Source organism: Myotis davidii, unplaced genomic scaffold (assembly GCF_000327345.1).
Source record: "Myotis davidii unplaced genomic scaffold, ASM32734v1 scaffold59, whole genome shotgun sequence".
NCBI classification, from domain to species: Eukaryota; Metazoa; Chordata; class Mammalia; order Chiroptera; family Vespertilionidae; genus Myotis; species Myotis davidii.
The window spans coordinates 2,425,710-2,447,487 of NW_006293001.1; the positions used below are offsets into that span (position 1 = coordinate 2,425,710).

Genomic DNA, 21,778 nt, shown 5'->3' on the forward strand with positions numbered 1-21,778 from the left:
GAGCTTCAGACCAACTGTTTTAGTGACATTTTATAGCGTAAGCTGGATGGTATGTTTGTTATTCATTAAATCTTTTTGTATCTTAGATATTTTACAAGTTTTGCAAGAAAAACTAACAGTGGTTAGTTAGAACTTTTCTAACTAACTCTGTGGATAGTTGTCACTTGGTTCTCTCGTCCTCTCATCTACTTACATACCTGCCTCAGTGGCCTCTCCTCCCAGGAAGGCAACTTTCTATTCTTAGGCCTAACACAGGTCAGCTCTTGAAGTGAATAATCCCTGTGTCCCGTCTGGTGCCTAATTGATTTACTATCTCAGTTTCTTGTTCCTTTCTAAGTATACTTCAAGTATATTAGTTTACTTTTCTCTAAGCTCTCATTTATTCTGCCTTTTGAATTTATAAAGATATTGAAAAGTTATTTATTTAGCATCTTGTGTGTGGAATTCTTTCTATTATATCAGTAGCTTTCTTTTGACTTTTTGACTTTTCTATTAAGATAATCTATCAGGGAGCGATAGTAATATGCAGAGCATTGACCCAGATGCCATGTGAGGTGACAAACCAGTAAATGCTGAGTCCTTACAGAGTGTTTTACTTGCTGGGGACTTTAATGACATGATGAGGAGAAAAGTGCATAGCAGAGAAAATCCAGTGTGTCTGAAGAGCGCTACTCAAGGCATGCCTGGTGAGTCCACTGTTAGTTATACTAGGGACAGGTTGGAGAGACCAGTCTTATGCACAGTGTGTTCTGAACTGTGAATGGTGTCTTGTATAAAGTAAATGACATTTTTTGATGAATGAATGATTAGTTAAGCATTTGGAGAGAGAAACTATTTCAAAGTAGATTCTGATTTCCAACAAAAGTAAAACTATGTATATTATTAAGATGTAACTTTCATTTGTGCTCTTTTTATAAGAGGAAATTGAGTGACCATTTGGCAAGGGTGCTTTATTCTTAAAAATAATAAAAGAATCGCTTATTACAAAGAATTACTTGGGCCGAAACCGGTTTGGCTCAGTGGATAGAGCGTCGGTCTGTGGACTGAAAGGTCCCAGGTTCGATTCCGGTCAAGGGCATGTACCTTGGTTGCGGGCACATCCCCAGTAGGAGATGTGCAGGAGGCAGCTGATCGATGTTTCTCTCTCATCGATGTTTCTAACTCTCTATCTCTCTCCTTTCCTCTCTGTGAAAAATCAATAAAATATATTAAAAAAAAAAAAGAATTACTTGGGGTACTAAAAAATAAAAAAGAGGTTTTGGGGCCTCACCCCAGAGCAGTTTAAATTAGCATTTCTGAGGTGGTTCCCCAAATCAGAATTTTTTAGATTCTCCAGGTGATTCTGAGGGATATATAGGGTTAAGAACACTGGCTTACATGTTCATTGTTTATTTGCTTTCTGGAGAGGCTTTTTGAAAGTAAAACTTTGTTTTTATTATGTCCCTAAGGCTTATTTATTCTTTTGTTATTTTGGTGCCAAACCCAAGTCACAATTATATATTTATTTTTCTATTTACTTGTATTATCCATCTCCTACCCACATTTAAGGACTACTGCCACATCTAATTAATTCATTATATACCTAATGCATGTCCTTATGTGTGGCACACCGAGCTTTCTTGAGTCTTTTTCTTTTTTTCTCCTAGCCAAGCCCATATTCACCCATTTTGGGGTTCCTTCTCCTCTGTGTGGTGCTCTTTTTCTTATATATTGTTCCTTGGTCTTCTTTCATCAGGTTTGATAAATTCCAAATTTGTAAAAATAAAGCAAGATGTAAATATAATTTATGTGAAAAGTATAAAATAAGGTACACTCAAACAGACAAGGTTATTAGTATTTGTTAACACATCTAGGGCCTGGCTTTATGGCTGTTTAGTGTCTCTAACAGCCTATCACAGTAGCATCCACTTAACCTTCAGTTCCTTTGGTCAGTGATTTAGCTAATCCCAGCCTTGAACTGTCTTCTCTTCCAGTGGTACCCATTACTTGGATGTCAGATAATCAGGTTTTTATAATATTACTAGAGGCCCAGTGCATGAAATTCGTGCACGGGGGTTGAGGGGGAGATCCCTCAGCCTGGCCTGCACCCTGCATCTGGGACCCCTTGGGTGATGTCCGCCCAAGGATTGGGCCTAAACTGGCATTTGGACATCCCTCTCACAATCCAGAGCTCTCGCGGTCTTGGACCCCTCGCTCCTTACTGCCTGCCTGCAGCAGAGGTGGGAGAGGCTCCTGCCACCGTCACTGCACTCGCCAGCCATGCCATGAGCCCAGCTTCTGGCTGAGTAGCACTTCCCCTGTGGGAGTGCACTGACCACCAGGGGCAGCTCCTGCATTGAACGTCTGCTCCCTGGTGGTCAGTGCACGTCATAGCAACTGGTCGTTCCACTGTTGGGTCGATTTGCATATTGGGGTTTTGTTATATAGGATTTTTTGAAAGAATATTTTGTTCTGAGAGCTATATGTTAAAGAGAAATAGCCCCTGGCCTCAAGACTGTAAGTCAGATATAATATTTGTACAAATTCTGTCAACCAAAGAGACACTACATATTACTGTAAGTAATATGGAACTGTTGTGATACCTTAATGTTCTGTTGTAGGGCATTCAAGGTTCTGCTTCATTCTGGGACCCTATTTCCAATTATAAAAGATAGTGTGTTTTAGCCACTCTGAAACGTTAGTTGTTATCCTTTGGTTTCTGAAGTTTGATTGACTGATCCTTGTGAATGATTATGCTTTATATAGCAAAGGTAACCAAACGTTGTGCTTGCTCCTTCCTCATTGCTGTGGGGCAGAGTGAAAATCACCCAGTGTGGGAGATAGTCCCTATTCTGGTGAGACAGATTTCAAAGATGTCTGAAATGATCGGTGCTTAAGGCATATTTCACACACTCATTTTTAAGTAGGTGAAAATTGTTTTAAAGTGAGTATCAAGGGTGGTCTTAAAGACAAAGAAATGTCACAGTTGGGCCATAGTGCACTAGGCCATCAGCCCCTATGTTACTTTGATCTGATGTCTTTATAAGATGACGGTGCCATATTCCACATTCCCTCACCCCAGTGCCTGTTTCCCACTGAAATTTTTATATTCTTTTTTCAAATGTGTTTTTATTGATTTTTAGAGAGAGGAAGGGAGAGGGATAGAGAAAGAGAAACATTGATTGGCTGCCTCCTGCACACCCTCTACTGGGGATTGAGCCCACAACCCAGGCATGTGCCCTGACTGGGAATCAAACCAGTGACTTCTAATAAGTATGTTATTGGTTATATTTACTCCAGAGCCCAGCTATTTTATAACAGTGGGTGAAATTATGTCTCCATTGCCATGTTGGTAATTTCTAATTGATTTATCACAAGCTACATAGTGTTAGGTATTACAGGTTTTTTAATTTTTTGTTCTTAGTCTGATATTTTTATTAAATCCTTCCAGTATTACTGAGACATAAAAGATGCATTATATGTATGCTAACTTTTAATCATACTATTTAGAATATTTATATAATTGAGTTTTATTTTAAATGCCTATGATGTTTAAAAATATATGGGAATATTAGCATTTATAAATATAGCATTTCAAAGCAATGTATCATTATTTTGACATTTCCCTTCTTATTTTTCTGTCCTTCTTTTTGTCCTTTTTTTTTTTTTTTTTTTTTAAAGAATTAATGTGCCATCTGGAAACCTCTAAGATCATGCCATAAAAGGAATTTTGGCTTTTTTGGCTACCAGTCATCAGGATATGTTGTGACTATACACCTTACCAGAATAAAGAAACATAATTAGGAAAGTGTTTAACATATATGTTTCAAAACATTTTTATATTGGGAATTATTGTACGAACATTATGGGAATAAAAAAAAATTAGTACTGCTCTATCCCAAGGTTAAGGTGATTAAGTTTTCATTGTGGGATAGTTGTTGGATCCTGAAAGAGAAATGTAAATCAAAACTCTATGTGACTAAATGGTTACAAGCTACTTCTAAACACTATATCCTGTATCTTCTTTTCAGTGTTAAAATAAGCAAATACAATTAGTCTATATGTTTTTCAGAGGGGAGAGTTGCAATAATACATTGCAATTAACTTGTTCTATTCTTCTCTTTTGAATAATGTAGTCATTGGAACTGTCAGCCAAAGGACTTTTTTTTTTAAGATTTTTTTAACTCTAAAAAGTAACAAGTTTTAAAAATTAATTGAGAGGAAACAGCTGAAATCATGCATTGAAAGGGTTAAGTCGACATGAAAGAATTCATTTCCACTTTAATGACCTAGCCTTGCTGGGTTAGGACGATGGGGAACATGCTTCTGACTTGTACTCCTATTGCCAATTAACACCTCCTATAACAGGTTGCCTCAGCTAGTCATTGAAGCTCAGGCAGTAGAAATAGTTTACATGCAGCTTGTTTTTCACACTAGTTGTTTAATACTCACAAAATTAAAGTATTAAAAGGTTGCTTCTTAGCTTTCTGGGTAAGAAATAAACAATACAGTGGTGGTTACTTATATATGTTTGAATTTGCTTATTTTGTGTGTGCTTTTCTTTTTTTTCTCTTTTTGAATTTTTTCATTGAGGAAATTGAAGGTGGTGGTTTCATCAAAATTTTAAATTTTTGATAGAATTTGTTGAGAGTTATATTGGATACCATAGATTAAAATTATTTTCTGCACAGACCACAGTGAGGTGGTACCCAGAGGGAAAGGGGTGGGGGTGGGCAAAGGGGGGAAAAGGCATCATCTTTAATAGTGTCAACAATAAAAGTAAAAAAAAAAAAGATTTTTTGTTAACTATTCAATATATTATAGTTTTAGGTTTCATTTTGTTTTAAAGTAGTCACCTTTATTTGTTGATATAGTTTATTTTTCCTTTGTTGAAAAATACATATTTTAATAGACCTTTAAACATAATTCTATAATGCAGGACCAAATACACACCTTTAAATAGCTAGTATAAAAATAAGTCCTACGTAGTATTTACTCCCACAGCAACATTTTTTATAAATTTTGAAATGTCATTTCCCAAGATAACTTTATAATTTCAGTTATATTTGAAGTGTTGAAGTTCAGTGATACTCTTTATTTTACATTTCTTTCAGCTGACACTTTGGTTCATGTTTAATCAGCAGGTATTTTAATAACATAATAAAATTGGCTAAGTAATTGATACCAGTTCACACTAAGAGAAAGGTGGAGTAATATAACTAATAGTGTTAACAAATTTGTTAAAAGGCCTGAGTAGGTAACACTTTGAGTCGTTAGTTTTTATCCTGTTATAATGGCAAATACCTTTTTTTTTTTTTAACACTTAGTCAACAAGGGCTACCCAAGTAAAAGTCACACCTTCTAATGTTGGATCAAATTTTAACCTTCTAAATAGAAAAAAAAAAAGACAAAAAACTCAACTCATGTCTCATTTAATTTACCCACACTTAAAATTTGTGGACTTTGTTAATAATTTCTGTTTTACTAAATGTGACAGATTAAAACTTATTGTACAGAGGTAGGCTTGATGCCTCTTTGGAGTCCATCATAGGTATTACATCTCACTGGTTGGGTAGATTTTCACGTTTATATAAAGGTCGATCTCACTTCTTGTGCCTATGGCTCACTTATTTACCTCACAGTTCTGTTAGATGGCTGACTTATAATTTTAGTCAGTTTAAAGGAATAGGGTTCCCCCTCTTTCAAAACAAACTTACTATGAAGAGTCAGACTTAAGTCATTTCAAAGTTGCCTATAGGAATTAAGTACTAAGAATGAGAAATATATAACGAAAGTAATTATTTCTATTTTTTATTTATATAAGGGGGTGTGTGCATTTAGTTTCATGTTTTTTACAGCAGTATAGAACTAAATCATATTCCAATTTTCAATTTGAAACATTTAGATGTTTCTTATTTATCTGTTGTCAGTGATGTGTGTTTCTATTTTATAGTGGCATTGTGTGAAATACAGATCAATTCTCTTTAGTTTTTTCTTTTGCTTAATACTGCTTTAGTTATACCAGTGCCTTCAGTTATTCTACCATTTGTTATTAAAAGACCTTGAAGTTTAAGTTATATCATGTTCAGTCTCCAAAAACATGACTTTCTGTACTTGTTTATTATGATGGTAAAATAGTTGTTATAAGGTCAGCAGAGTTAACTTGAATAGTTCACACACTGTATAAGCTGAAATTTTTAGAGATACGCTGTTGATTAAGCACAAGGGGAGAAAGAAACATTTTCTCCATAATTTATTTTTTATAAAGTAATCGTCTAAGCTAATTTTTAAAATTCAAAAATATTTGGGCCCAGGTTTTCATTTGATTTATATCATACAATTTTCACCTTAGTTTACCCAGCATTTAGCTTAGTTTCTTGAGCATAAATTCTTTTATTTTTATTGCTTAAAGTATTAAAAAGAGTATTACATATGTCTCCTTTTTTTCCCCCCGCCCTTGAGAATCCCCTGGCCTCCCCTACCCCCCCGTGTCTTATGTCCCTTGGGTATGCTTAAAATTCTTAATGAATGAAAGATGATTGAATGGTGGTAGGAGAGGATATAGGGGGCATAAATGGTGATGGAAAAATGATAAAATAAAGAAGTAAATGAAAGATGATTGCAGTAATTAAAATTCTCTACATTTATTCAGATTAAAATTTTTTTTTTTTATTTCAAAGAAGAAGGGTGAAGGAGAGAGAGAGATAGAAACATCAATGATGAAAGTCATTGATCGGCTGCCTCCTGTACGCCCACACTGGGGATTGAGCTCGCAACCCAGGCACGTGCCCTTGGTCAGAATCGAACCTGGGACCCTTCAGTCCGCAGATTGACGCTCTATCCATTGAGCCAAATTGACTAGGGCCAGATTTTTTTTTTAATATATTTTATTGATTTTTTTACAGAGAGGAAGGGAGAGGGATAGAGAGTTAGAAACATCGATGAGAGAGAAACATAGATCAGCTGCCTCCTGCACACCTCCTACTGGGGATGTTCCCCACAACCAAGGTACATGCCCTTGACTGGAATCGAGCCTGGGACCTTTTAGTCCGCAGGCCGACGCTCTATCCACTGAGCCAAACCAGTCAGGGCCAGATTTTTTTTATCTTATGCATGGGATGTGTAGAATTTGTCATTATATGTGATTTTAAAAAACAGCCCCACATTTTGTGTGACTTACATTTCCTACAATGTGTTTTAATAAAGAGACATTTTTTGGTTTTTATAGTAGAGTATGAACTGTTTTGTAAGTAAATACAGTAGTGTGTTTCACTCTGCAAAGCCCAATGTGCCCATCCAGATTTCAGAAAATATATGGAGACTCTTCAAGTGTCTCTTGTTGTCAGTGGACACAGTAACTGCTTTTGGGGAGGAACAGCATCCTGTGTCTCTAATAGGAAATGACTCCAGGTAGCAGAGGATTCTAACATTGTAAACAAAGGAAAGGAACTAAGCCTCCAGAATAAAAGTACATTTGGGCATCTGAAAATGGGGTGGCATGCTGGATGTCAGAAATTGCATTTTAGTCCTGATAACCTATGCCAGTGTGTCTGCCTTTCTAACTACGTCATAAGCGTCTTGAAGCCTTCATTTAACCATGAATTTCAGTGCTAGGCACAGTGGTAAATACTTCCATATTATTGGGAGCCTGGGATTGATCTCTGCCTTCACATTTGAAAAAAATGATAAATTTCTTAAGAGCCTGAGGAAGAAACTCTGGATTTTTTTCTGAGAGGACCATGTCGCCCATGGATTCAGAAAACGTTAGGTTAAATAAAGATAAACAGATTTTTTTCTGAGTATTTAATATTCTAACATACAGAATAACTTTGGGGGGTAGGATATATATACAAAATATTCTAAACTTGACTAGGAATGAACTCTTTGGATGGTATTTTTTAACTCTTTTTTCAAAAATGAATATTTTTTGAAATCTCTGTCACTCAGAATAACAAAGAATTGATAAAACTTTGTGATATATTCCATATGAGGACTGGAGAGTCAACAAAATTTTGTGCAAATTTCTAGTTTGAGACTACTCAAGATAATTAGAATTATAAGTCGGGAAAGTTAGTTTGTAGAGAAACTTGGTAAGTTTGATTTTGAAGATGTTGGATTTGTTTGTCTTCCTTGGGAAACAATTGTAATGATTGCTGAGTTGGGAGAGAAACCAAAAACATCATTTGACTTAAGCAGTTATCAAATGTTTGAGGTCCTTCTATAACATGTTCATAAATTTGAACACTTATGTTTTAATAACTCTTATTATAAGGAACTCATTAACTTCAACTCTTCTTTAGATAGCTTGGACCAATACAAACATTTTCCATTAGCTATAGTTCTATAAACTATGTAGTCTAAAATCAGTGGTTCTCATAATTTAGTGAGCATTAGAATCACCTACAGGGCTTTTTCAAAATCCATATTTCTGGGCTTTGCCCCCAGAATTCCCGTTTTAGCAAGAATGTGCATTTCTAACCAATTCCCAGATGATGCTGATGCTGGGTCTGGTTCAAGCACTGCACTTTCACAACTATTAGTCTGAACTTTGTCTGAAACTTATATTTGAAGGTCATTGTTCTGTGCCGTGAATCTTTTCCAAGCTACATCAAGTTCTTTTGAACCTTTACTATATTTCATGATTTTAAGTCACTTTCCCACACTAAGAGCACAGATTTTGAGACTGAAGAAATTTCTGAAGTGGAATCTTTTGCATATAGTCAAGAACTGGCCAAAAAAGGCTGCATCCTTAAGTGCTATAAAATCTTTTCTCTGGCAAACATTGGAGCCTGTGTGGTTGTCTTATGGGTTAATTGCTAATTTATCTTTCTTGGTATCATAGCCCCCAAGAAGAGAGAGAAATCTGCCTCCATGTAAATGTATTTAGCAGCGATGTTCCACTTTCTTATAGTTTTCTTTTTAAATTAGGAGAGAATTCCTTCAAGATTGTAAGTTCAAAATATTCAGTATAGCAGCAGCTGGCATACCTTTAACATAAGGTAATATTGCTGATTAAGATGGCTACAGACAGCAGAGATTTTAGAGAAAGGAACTTTCAACAGTATTCTTCAGTTTATGGTTATTTTGTTCTTCGGTTTATTTGCATTATTTTAAGAACTATCATGAATGTTCTGCTTATGCACATATTTCTGCTTATTTACTTAAATAATTTCTAGGAGTGCAAAAGTAGGTAAAAAAGTGTGTGCAATTGTAAAGCTCTCAATATACATCGCTTAATTGCTTTTATGATAGATTATACTAATTCACAATCCCACCACAGTGCTGAGAGTGTCTCTTTTATTATACCCTCTCCAAAATTAGGCATTGTAAGGCTTGTCGATAGGAAAACAAAAACAACAACAACAGCCGGACCGGTTTGGCTCCGTGGATAGAGCATCGGCCTGCGGACTCAGGGGTCCCGGGTTCGATTCCGGTCAGGGGCATGTACCTTGGTTGTGGGCACATCCTCATTGCGGGGCGTGCAGGAGGCAGCTGATTGAGCTCTCCCATCAATGTTTTTGGTTCTCTATCCCTCTCCCTTCTTCTCTGTAAAAAATCAATAAAATATATATTTTAAAAAAACAACAACAACAATGTCTTACTGTGTTAATTGGCATGTCTTAAAGAAGGTCACCTATTGAGGTTGGACATTTTTCATATTTCATCATGTGTTTGTTATGTAATAATTACTTAATATTATTTGCACATGCTTTCCATTAAGATTTTAGTATTTTGATAACTTTTATATTGACTTTTGTTGTAAACAGGACAATTCGTTTTTAGGGTTTGTTTTTTTCCTTTTTAAGTTTTTTAGTATTTTGTAATTTTAGATTATGTTGTCAGCTTTATATTGTTTTATTTGTTCAATTAGGTTTATACATAGAATGTGTTTTATGATCCAGATAATTCATACACACACACACACACACACACACACACACACACACACACACACACCCAGAGGCCTGGCACACAAAATTTGTGTTCGGTACGGTCCCTCAGCCTGGCCTGCGATCAGAGCCATATTCCCTAGTTCCCCGTTCGCCATTGGGCGATCGGAGCCTGTCACCCAGGCAAAGCATATTGCAGACTTTACTTTCTTTTCAAGGCTCAATATTCTTTTGTATGTATATACCACATTCTGCTTACCCATTCATTCATCAATGGACACTTGGATTGCTTCCATGTTTTAACTGTTGTGAATATTGTTGCTGTGAACATTACTATACAAATATCTCTTTAAGATCCTGCTTTCAATACTTTTGGGTATATATTCAGAAGTAGAATTGTTCAGTGCTATGGTATTCTATTTTTAATTTTTTGAGGAGCTGCCATACTGTTTTCCACAGTGGTTGTACCATTTCATATTCCCCATGGTGCACAGGGGTTCCATTTTCTTCACATCCGTGTGTGTGTGTGTGTGTGTGTGTGTGTGTGTGTGTTTATAGTTGCCATTTTAATGGGTACAATTCATTGTAGTTTTGACTGACGTTTCCCTAATGACTCGTGATGTGGAGCATCTTCTTTATGTCCTAGTTGGCTATTTGTGTATCTTTGGAGAAATGTCTATTCAAGTTCTTTGCCCATTTTTGAATCAAGTTGTTTGGGGATTTTTTTGGTGTTTTTTAAAAATATATTTTTTATTAATTTTTTACAGAGAGGAAGGGAGAGGAATAGAGAGTTAGAAACATCGATGAGAGAGAAACATCAAGCAGCTGCCTCCTGCACACCCTCTACTGGGGATGTGCCCGCAACCAAGGTACATGCCCTTGACTGGAATTGAACCTGGGACCCTTCAGTCCGCAGGCCGATGCTCTATCCACTGAGCCAAACTGGTTAGGGCAAGTTGTTTGGTTTTGTTTTTTTGAGATTCAAGAGTTCTCTATGGTATATTCTGTATACTAATCCATTGTCAGATATATAATTTACAGATATTTTCTCCTATTCTGTGGGTTGCCTTTTTGCTCTGTTGATAGTATCTTGATGCACAAAATTTTTTTTTTAATCCTGAACAAGGATCAAACCCACAACCTGAATATGTGCCCCAAACGGGAGTCGAACCCATGAGTTTTCAGAGCACAACACAGTGCTCTAACCAACTGAGCCACATCGGCCATGGAGATGCACAAAATTTTTTAATTTTTATAAAGTCCAATGTATATTTTCTCTTTTGTTACCTGTGCCTTTAATATCATATCCAAGAAATCATTGCCAAACCAATCTTATGAACCTTTTGTTCTATATTTTCTTTTGTTATTGTTTTAGGTCTTAACGGTTTTATGTTCTTGGTCCGTTTTGAGTTGATTTCTGTATGGTATTAGATAAGGTTCTAGCTTTATTCTTTTGCCTGTGGATATCCATTTGTTGAAAAGATTATCCTTTCCTTATTGAATGGTATTGGCACCCTTGTTAAAAATCACCTCTATTAATAACTGTAGTATAGACAACAGTTTAAAATTTTTTCTCCATATGCGTATTTTAAGTTGCTCTGGATCCTGGAAATACTTTTTATGAATAACAGTGTTCACTGTCCTGACCTTAAAGTATTACTTCCCTAAAACCTCTCATCACAATTTACTACTGTCCTTCTTAAATTATCTTAACTTTTTTAGATGAATAAAATTATTTTAACAAAATTATGTTTTATATGATGACTAGAGCCCCAGTGCATGAATTCATGCACCAGTGGGGCCCCTCGGCCTGGCCTACGGGATCAGGGTGAAACAGGCTGCTGAGGGACCCCACCAGTGCATGATTGGGGCCAGGTAGAGACACAGGAGGTTGGCCAGCCAGGAAGGGACCGCGGGAGGGCTCCAGGGCGTGTCTGGCCATTTCACTCAGTCCCAATCGGCTGGACCCCAGCAGCAAGCTAACCTACTTGTTGGAGTGTCTGCCCCCTGGTGGCCAGTGCACGTCACAGTGAGCGGTTGAGCGGCTTTAGCTTATCATTAGCATATTATGCTTTGATTGGTTGAACGGACGACCAGACACTTAACATATTAGGCTTTTATTATATAGGATGATCTCAGCAAATGTTTTGGCATGGTAGCACTTTAACTTGCATTAAGTTTTCATTCTGAGATTCATATATATATTTGAAATGCAAGCGATAAAGCTGTATTGGGTGAGAATAGATGAAGAACTCAGTCAGTTTTTAGGTTATTATGTGGCATTTATTATTTAAAATTTTAAGGGATTTGATTTTTTCTTACCACATTGTACATATGGAAACAGGTGATTTTTGTATGATTCTTGTATTTAGAGAAAACTTATTGTAGGGCCTTTTATTCTTAACTAGAAGCCCAGTGCCACGAGATTCCCTCAGCCTGGCCTGCGCCCTCTCGCAGTCCAGAACCCTCGCTTGCTCTTTACCGCTGACCTGCAGCAGAGGTGGGATAGGCTCCCGCAACCGGTCATTCTGCCGTTCAGTCAATTTGCATATTACACCTTTATTATATAGGGTGCTTCAGTAAATATTAATGAGCTTTTAAACAAAACAAATCACAGAATTTAGCATATAAATAGACAAGAAGCACAAAGTATACATAGACCTATAAGTGTGAAATGTAATGAGTAAAGCAGTTGTTTAATTTTAGTGAGCAAACCTGTTAGAGCAAGATAGAGTGTTGACATAATTTGGAAAGTATCATGTTTTTTATATAGTTTGTAATAGTTAGATGTCAAGGAAAGGGAACTTTAAGCAAAACTGCACCTAACAATTATAAGTCACATTTAATTTTATTTCCCCAGACTGCCCAGTATTAAGGGGAAGAAAGTTTTCTGTGTGTGGAATTACATAAGATTGTAGTCATCTTGTAGGTAAAATTTACACAATGCAATACTATGCAGCTCTAAAAAAGGAGGATCTCTTACCCTTTGAGATAGCATGGAAGGACCGGGAAAGTATTATGCTAAGGGAAATAAGCCAGAGGAAGACAAGAATCACACGATCTCATTCATATGTGGAATCTAATGAACAGAATAAACTGATGAACAAAATAGATCCTAAGACATAGAAGCATGGAACAGAATGAAGAATTTCACAGGGAAGGCACAATAGTTCTGGGGGCGGGGGGGGGGGCGTAGAGAGGGTCAATGGGGGGAAAAGGGGAATATCTATAATACTTGCAACAATAAAAATAAATTTTAAAAAATTTCTATGTGCGGAATTATATCTATAAGATTGTAGTCATCTTGAGGGTAAGGACTATATATAAATTACTTTGTGCCACAGAATGTTATAGTAAAAGTGGTTTGTTGCTTTTGAAGAAGATAGAATCCTTAGGGAGAAACAGTATCTTCCTTAGCCTGTAATACTAAGATTAATATTTGTTTTAAAGGTAGTGGTCAGGATTTGAAAGTATTTTCTTGTTAGCTACACCAGGCTCCATTTGTTCACACCTGGGGTTTACTGTGTTAAATTTGTTGTTGTATGGGAGGAGGGGAACAACTTCATCAGGTGAAGTATATAGTATGTTGTTCACAGCTCTTTCAACTAGGGATTAGAAGTCTTTTGTCTCCCCCTCCCCCTACTATATCTACTGTTTTCAAAGAAATCCCATATCCCTAATCTACATGCTGAAAATCAAGCTCAGAGAATTTACTGTTCACATTGATCCTTCAGTTAATCATGCTAGTCTGACAGCATTTTGCATTCACATTGGTGAGAAACATGACTAATTGGTGCATTACAGTTATTTTGGAGTGGAGATAGATTAGCATTGCTGAAAGATTTAAGTTTTATGTCCATTAGACATTTGCCTTAGTACTAAGTTTGATCTGTTTTCTACAGGTTTGATATCCCAAACTTGTTTTGATTATTTGTGTTGTACCTGAATAAAAGGATACTTGACATATTTTCCCCAAACTCTTAAAACCAATCAAGTTGTAACTTTACTTTCAAACTCATAAAGTCTGTGTGTTTATAATTGATACGCTTGTTTCTAGGGACCACCTACAGATGCTCCTGCAGTGGACACAGCAGAACAAGTCTATATCTCTTCCCTGGCACTGTTAAAAGTAAGTGCTGAATGGAGTAATTTGCTTTAAGAGAGCTCTGTATCTTTTACGTTGGAATACTTGTCATCTTAATCTCTCAGACAAACTGTTGTTTTAGCTACATCAATAAAATAGAGTGTTTTATTTCCACTGAAACTAAATTAGGTTCTTAATTTAAAAAGAATAAAGATCTCAAAGCTTTGTGTCCCCATATCTTTCTCTTACAGATGTTAAAACATGGTCGTGCTGGAGTTCCAATGGAAGTTATGGGTCTGATGCTTGGAGAATTTGTTGACGATTACACCGTCAGAGTGATTGATGTGTTTGCTATGCCACAGTCAGGAACAGTGAGTACTTTTATGGTTGCCTGCTGCAAGTAAATGTGTTTCTTTTCTCTTTACTTTTCCTATGCAAAATAATATTCATCATATTATATTTTCCTGATAGGAAAAATTCATCATAAGATTGAAAATTCATCGTAAGATTTTCCTATGCCAAATAACATTCATCATATTCTATTTTCTCTTCCTAATGGGAAAAATTCATAAGATTAAAATTCATCATAAATTAATAGTTTGTTGAATTAAATGATTGTATTGAATTAAATGATTTATATTTTAAGTGCATCCGTAAACTGAATGGTGCTAACATTAAATCCCTTTACTCATACCTTCAGCTTAAACTAGCATAGCATACTGAGTTTATTATAAATTAGTCACTCTCAAATAGTAGGATATCAGTTTGATTAGTTTGAACACTTGTTTCAAAAGATTTCAGACTATGAACTAGATTTTCATTTACATACATTATCTAGTCCTCATGTTCTGTTTCCATTGTTTTTGAAATATGATCCTTTTTTAAATGTTTCATATATGGTGATAAATGACTCTTAAACTTTTCCTATTCAAAATGTTAAGTTAAAAAACAATTTATGGTAAACTTTGGTCTTTTTGCCTATCATGGTAATTTGTTTATGTAAGAAACCGAATTCATACAGATTTGAAAGTCATCTACTGTTTAGAATTTTTACTCTTTCTGGAACAATTTTTTTGTTTTGTTTTTTATTTTGTTTAATGCATTGGACTTGTGTAGATAGGTGTGTATTTTGATTTAAAGAAATTGGCCAAAAGACAATAACTGTTCTACCTACCTTCCAAAAAAAACAGCATACATATCCTTCTCATCTGTTTGCCTAGAAAAATATAATATGTGTATTTTTTAAGATGGATGTTTTTCTTATTGGACCTTATAAAATATCCAGGTTAAAGAAATTGTTTTCATAAAGCTGTTTGCTCTGTTTGAGGCTCTTTACTGTAAGTATGTTTTGATAAAATAGATGCTAGAGAAAAACAATTTTCATTTTTAAATATTGCAATATGCGTGTGTGTGTTTAATAAGTATTTTAAATGGAGTAGTTGCTACAGAATGCAGTTTATTTGTAAACAAAGCAAAATATAGAAAAACATGAAATGAGGTAAACTAATTTGGATCTGCCGATTTTCCATTATATTTATTTTGTACATTGGACATAGAGAAATACACTACATATTAACTAAAGATTTAGATTTTAATATTAGACTATTATTTATATCTATCTTTTCATGTCAGAATATATGAAACACATAAAATTAACTGTTTTTATCTGTAACGTGATTCTTATATGCTTATTCATTATAAAGGGATCTTAAGCTTTAATATTCTGTATAAGTGTTTGTTTGGCAATATAAAATAGAAGATTTTGATTCCCATGTGTAATCTGTGCTGAATTTGAAAGTTTTTCTTCTGGTCTAAGAGTTAGCTAACTTCTGTAAAGACATGTGTCTCTGCCTCCTATTTGTGTGTGTGTTGTGTTTTGTTTTTTTAACAATCTTTTAAAAATGTAAAAAAAAAACACCTTTTTTATTCTGTAGGCAGATTGGATACCCCTGTTCTTGAGTATGCACTTTCAATTAGATTCAAAATACTGTTTGGTTGGAAGGAAGTGTTTATGTTAACTGGTTTAAGTCGATCAGACTTAAATTCCTGAAGTTAGAAGAAAGCCTTTTGCGAGCTATCATGGCAGTGATCTATCACTGAAGAGGTGATATGAATTCCTGTGATAGTTTAGGTTGTGAAATTTTCTTTTGGTTGAAAAAGCAATATAATGCAGCTTTTTAAAGACTTGGTTATAGATTGTCTCTAGTGGGAAATTTTTATGTGAATGCTTTTATACTTTAGGTAATATTCAAAAGTATATTAATTCCCTCCAACTACCTAATCTACCAAGTTGTCCTAACTGAAGCACTAAACTTCCTCTTTTTCCAACCCAGCTAATTAGTCCAGACATCTTCCAGACGTCCTTCCGGACAAAGCCAAGGTGGCAGGGGCTGACACCCACCTCAAAAACAACTCTGTGAAATGAATAAATTACTTTCTTTCTTCAAAGTGTTTACATTGCTGGGGAAATAATTGAAACTTTATTATTATAATAGCTGAATAATTGTAGAACTTTGAATGCGATGCTTAAAAGTTAACAAAGGATGGCAGCATTAGGAAGTATGCTTTCTAATAGGTCTCACCAAAAAATAGTTAAATCAGTTATTTGGTGTTTCTCTCTCTCACACACACACACACAGAAAGAGAGGGGGGGGGAGGGAAGGGAGAGGGAGAGGGAGAGGGAGAGGAGGGAGAGGAGGGAGAGGGAATGCCATGGCCATAAACTTTTAAAGGAACCTGAAAAAGATGGTACTATAATTGAAAATTACCTTAATTAAGTCTTAACTAAGAAGTTTGGTAGTTGGTGATTTTAGGAGCTTTATTGATGTAAGATTTATAATTGAATGAGCAGGTATCAAATATAGGTTTTAAAACTTATAAAATTATTTTGATATCTCAAAATAATATACCTAGGTTTTCTTGGGTAGCTTTTTGTTAATTTACATTGTAATTTGTGGGGTCCCCCCCGCCCCGTAATTATAAAAACTATTTATTTTTTCTTTCTTTTTAAACCAGGGTGTTAGTGTGGAGGCAGTTGATCCAGTATTCCAAGCCAAAATGCTGGATATGCTGAAGCAGACAGGAAGGTAAGTATTTTAAATGATCATATACAGGAATAATGGCAAATATTTTCAGAAATATATCTCAGAATTTTGGATGTTTATGAATATCATTCCTGGGGGCGGGGGAAAGCCATGTAGTTAATGTAAAAGCAGCACTGTCAGTGCTAGGCACCACCCATCTAGTCTCTCATTCATCTAGAATCAAAGAAATTTGCCAATCAGAAAACTGCTTTATGATAAAATTCTCAACCATCACATAGTAAGCTTGTGCTGTAGCTTCCCTCTGGTTAGCATATGGAGTTACTCTCTAGTCACTGATAATTGTATTTGAGAGTTGCAACCAAATAATATTCTGAATATGTAATTATATTTGTAGGCATATGAGTTTTAAAGACAGGAAATAGAATCTAAATATTCTTCGAGTTATTCTCCCTCCCCCCCCCGCCCCAAATTAAACCTCTCAATAGTTGTCATTCTCTTGCTCAAATTCTTCTACTGTGTGGAGAAAACTTCAAAATTAATGTTAGCAAAAGGCTCAGCAGCTGAGCAGATCAGTGCAAATTGGTTTTTGACTGAGTTCCTAGTTCTACTGCTGGTTTAATTGATATTTAATCCTTTCACAACCGTGGATCCTGGTGTCCATTGTTAAAAATATACTGTGCCTGAAAAATCCAATTCCCAGAGCTAAGGAGTTAAAGAGTAGATATTTACTTGAATGCTGAAAGGGTAAAAACTGGCTCTGAGAAAGTGTGGTAACAAGGTGAAAAACTGAAAGCCTTATCTACCACTGCTAATGTGCATCTCTTAATGATAGCACTCCTTTATCACACTTACTCATTTCCATGTTTTCTGGATAATGTGGTGTATGATATCAGTGTTTCTAATGGTGCTTTTTCACACCTGTGTGTTTATCATCTCTTCTTAATTTATACCCTGTTAGTGTGCTGTTTCTTTTCATATCATAAATGTATTCCTTGTTCTGTTCTGAACAGCTGAATGCCCTCTTTGTTTCAGACCAGAGATGGTTGTTGGTTGGTATCACAGTCACCCTGGCTTTGGTTGTTGGCTTTCTGGTGTGGATATCAACACGCAGCAGAGCTTTGAAGCCTTGTCGGAGAGAGCTGTGGCAGTGGTTGTGGATCCCATTCAGAGTGTAAAAGGAAAGGTAGAGTCGATTCTGTCTTTATTAGCATCTACTGCCACATTCTGTTTGCAGCCACATTAAATAAAAATCTGTATTTTTAAAGCAGAGTTTTTAATTGCACAAAACCCCCAACTGGTACTTAAAAAAGAAAAAAAAGGACTATACAAGTTTATATGTGTCTTGGTATTATTTAGAGATTTGTTTCTACTTTAATCAGCTATTGTCTAATCATGAATGTTTATCTTTAAATTTTTTTATTTCCTAGGTTTAGGAATGTTAAACCATGCTAAAAGCCTGCTATACACACTTCATGAATATTTTAATAAACAGTACTCTTCCTTTCTTTATTTAAAAATGGAGAATTTGGGATAGGCACATTTAAAAAAGCTAGTTAAAGAGCTCTGTTTTACAGATATTGTGCAGGACATATTCTGGAGTTGTATGTTTCAAATATTTTAGACAATGAAAACTTGCCCCAAAGACTTGGTAACAATCATTCCCATTTTTGGAGTGAGGACCCAGATGAATAATTAAATATGCTAAATGATTCTGAAAAGAGATTAACTTGCAAAGCATATTGGGTTATAGTTGTTCTTTGTCAAAATCTTTTGTTCTTGTTTAGTTCTTTTTTTTCTTTTTTGTTCGTTTGTTCTTTCTTTCTTTTTTTTTTCTTTCTTTCTAGCCCCATATGCCATTTTCCTATTTCCTGCCTCATGACAGCAGGGAGTAGCTCTATTATCACCTTCACAGAGCTGTCTGCAAATGTGAGAGGCAATTCGATTTTGCTCAACCACAGGGAGAGTGGATTAGAAAAACTACAGAACATACAGAAATTGGCTAGGTGGTTACTGCTTTAAAATACTGCTGAGGTGTCTTGTTTGAGCATGTACTTCTATTGTAGTGTAGAATAATTGTTATAATAAAATCATAATACATTTATGAGATCCTTTTGATGCAGCTTTTACAAATTATTTTTAGAGCACTTAAGAGTAAATATTAGCTTGCTATCTATTAGACCTGGAGTTTCATAGTACTGCAGATTACATTAACATCTGCTCACCAGCCCAAACAAACTAAATCTGGCTGTTAAAATGTGGAGTTTTTATCATGAATTTGAAGTTAAACACTTGCTGACATCATATTATTTTGATGAATAAAATTGAGGTCTTCTCTAAATCATGATCCTATTAGATGTGATTTAGCTCTTCAGAAGCAAAAACTAGCCATAAAACCAATAATAATAGCTGATATACTAGGCAATTCAGTATAGGTAACTTCAGATGCTTGCTATGTACCAGTATTTCAATTTATTTACTTTTTTTTTTGTTTTTTACTAAGTATGTTGTTACTTAAATAATATTATCTATATCTAAAAGGAATTAAAAATGCTTGATTTTTGTTTTTAGTTTTTTGGATTAAAGTACAGTAAAATACTATTTAAGTTTAATTTTCTGATAACATACCTTTTTGGCAACTCATTTAAGTAATGATTCTTATTTTAGAAATGTAACAACAGAATTATCAGATTAAGTTTCTCTGCCACAATATTTACAAATAATAATTGAAGCTTTAATTTTAAATATAATTAGAGTTTTATTTTGTATTATTGTGACAGATTTTTTTTATGATGCTGGTTTATGTGATGGTGGCCACTTTGAAAAGGAAAATATAAGCTTAAATACAATAAAAGAAAGCATTCTCAAAATAGATTGTAAATAAATGAATATGTATTTTATTTTTGGTTGTCTTGCATATAGTTTTTTAAATGGCAGTTTTAGGTTCTAAACCAGTTTTAAGTATCATACAATGTTGGAATTTGCACTGCTTGTTTATAATTAATCATAATTCATATTAGAAGAATGTGTTGCATTTAAAAATACTTGTATCACATGACTGCTGTCATGTGGTAAAATGTAGTAGTTAAGAATATCTAAAATTATGAAGTAACAAGTATTACTGTCTAATTTTGTCATAAAATATTTTTGAAAAATTTTTGTATTAGTTTAAGTATGTATCATTGGTGATTCACATCACTTGTTATACCTAACATAGATTTTCACAATTTTATTACCTGAAATAAAGATTTAGTTCTTTGTTAATAACTAAAGTAACTTCATCTATAAAAGTGGTTCTCAACCTGTGGGCCTCGACCCCTTTGGGGGTCGAATGACTCTTTCACAGGGATTGCCTAAATACATCCTGCATATCACATATTTACATTACGATTCATAACAGCAGCGAAATTACAGTTATGAAGTAGCAACGAAAATAATTTTATGGTTGGGAGTCACCACAACATGAGGAACTGTATTAAAGGGTCGCGGCATTAGGAAGGTTGAGAACCACTGTTCTATAAGGTTCTGAATATGGTTATAATGTATGATTCTCAGTGTCAAGACCTCTCGAAACTATGAACCAAATTAAATGCTAGTACGTCCATGGCCAGTGTTCCTAGTTGAAGCATTAAACTTAAGAATATAAACTTGTAAAAACTGAATAACATAAGACTCTGCCTTCCTCTTCCTTGCACTTGCTTTCTCAAAGCTGTCAAAATATTTAATAAGGCAATGAGTAGATCAAGAGTTAAAAATGGCAGTCTATATGTAAATGATTTAAATTCGGTTTCTGTTCACTAAATACCTCTTTCCTATATATTTTTATATTTCTATTTTTATAAATCTCAATATTATCTCTGTTTTTGAGTGATAAGCATGGATTCTTTCTTTGTAATCACAATTAATTCATAATTATTACTACTTCTGAGAACTCATTTACTTATCAGGATTCCTGTCAGTAAAATGTTCATATGTTCCCTGCTAACTCCTGTTTGTGTCTGTTCTCTATCTTAAAAACATTAAAAAGGACACAAAACACTAATGACCTTTTAGTCCAAATACATCTCTGTTTCCTTGAAAATATTGTATTTGATATAATCAGAAACACTCAGTGGACTTTTAAAAAGAAATGTTTCTATTGACTTTCGGCTGCCTCCTGCATGCTCCCTACCAGGGATAGAGCCCACAAACTCCGACAGTGACCTGACCAGGAATTGAACCAGCAACCTTTTGGTGCACAGGACAACGGTCAACTAACTGAGCCCCACCAGCCATGTCACAATAGACTTTTAAAAATGTAATATTTATCTAGTTGTAGATCAGCTCATCTGTAGGTATTTCTTAAGTAAATCTGATATACCTGTATGCTAATGATTCTGGTGTACCACATAAAGAAAAAATGGTCTTTGTCTCTGAGAAAATTAGTCATATACATTTGGTATTATTTGTGAGCCAGATAATATGCCATTTATATGCTGATAATCCTACATTGGGTACTGATAGAATACAAATTATACCAGTACTGCTTTGTTTCTGTAAATTATGTATTAAATTGGTTACTAGGAACAGATATAATTCAATAAATACTTATTTGGAACCCTGTACGTACCAATATGTAAAAAAAGAATTTGTATAGAAAGCATATGGGGCTCTGAAAAGTAAATACAAGTATAGGAAAAAGAATTAGGGGATGAATGTTATAAGACCTTAACTTTTATCTGCAGATATTTAGAAGGTTATGCCTTTTTCAGGACAAGGGGGCAAATATTTACCAAGACATTTTG

The 21,778-nt window shown here is 34.9% G+C and overlaps 1 protein-coding gene across 1 annotated transcript in view; it reads left to right on the plus strand.

The window, feature by feature from the left end:
* Positions 1-21,778, plus strand: part of PSMD14 (proteasome 26S subunit, non-ATPase 14) — an 89,278-nt gene that overhangs the window by 35,373 nt on the left and 32,127 nt on the right. Inside the window, exons 4-7 of the mRNA XM_006766481.2 lie at positions 13,927-13,998; positions 14,205-14,324; positions 16,969-17,039; positions 18,030-18,180. Of these exons, the coding sequence (XP_006766544.1) occupies positions 13,927-13,998; positions 14,205-14,324; positions 16,969-17,039; positions 18,030-18,180 (414 nt within the window). The remainder of the gene's footprint in view (positions 1-13,926; positions 13,999-14,204; positions 14,325-16,968; positions 17,040-18,029; positions 18,181-21,778) is intronic.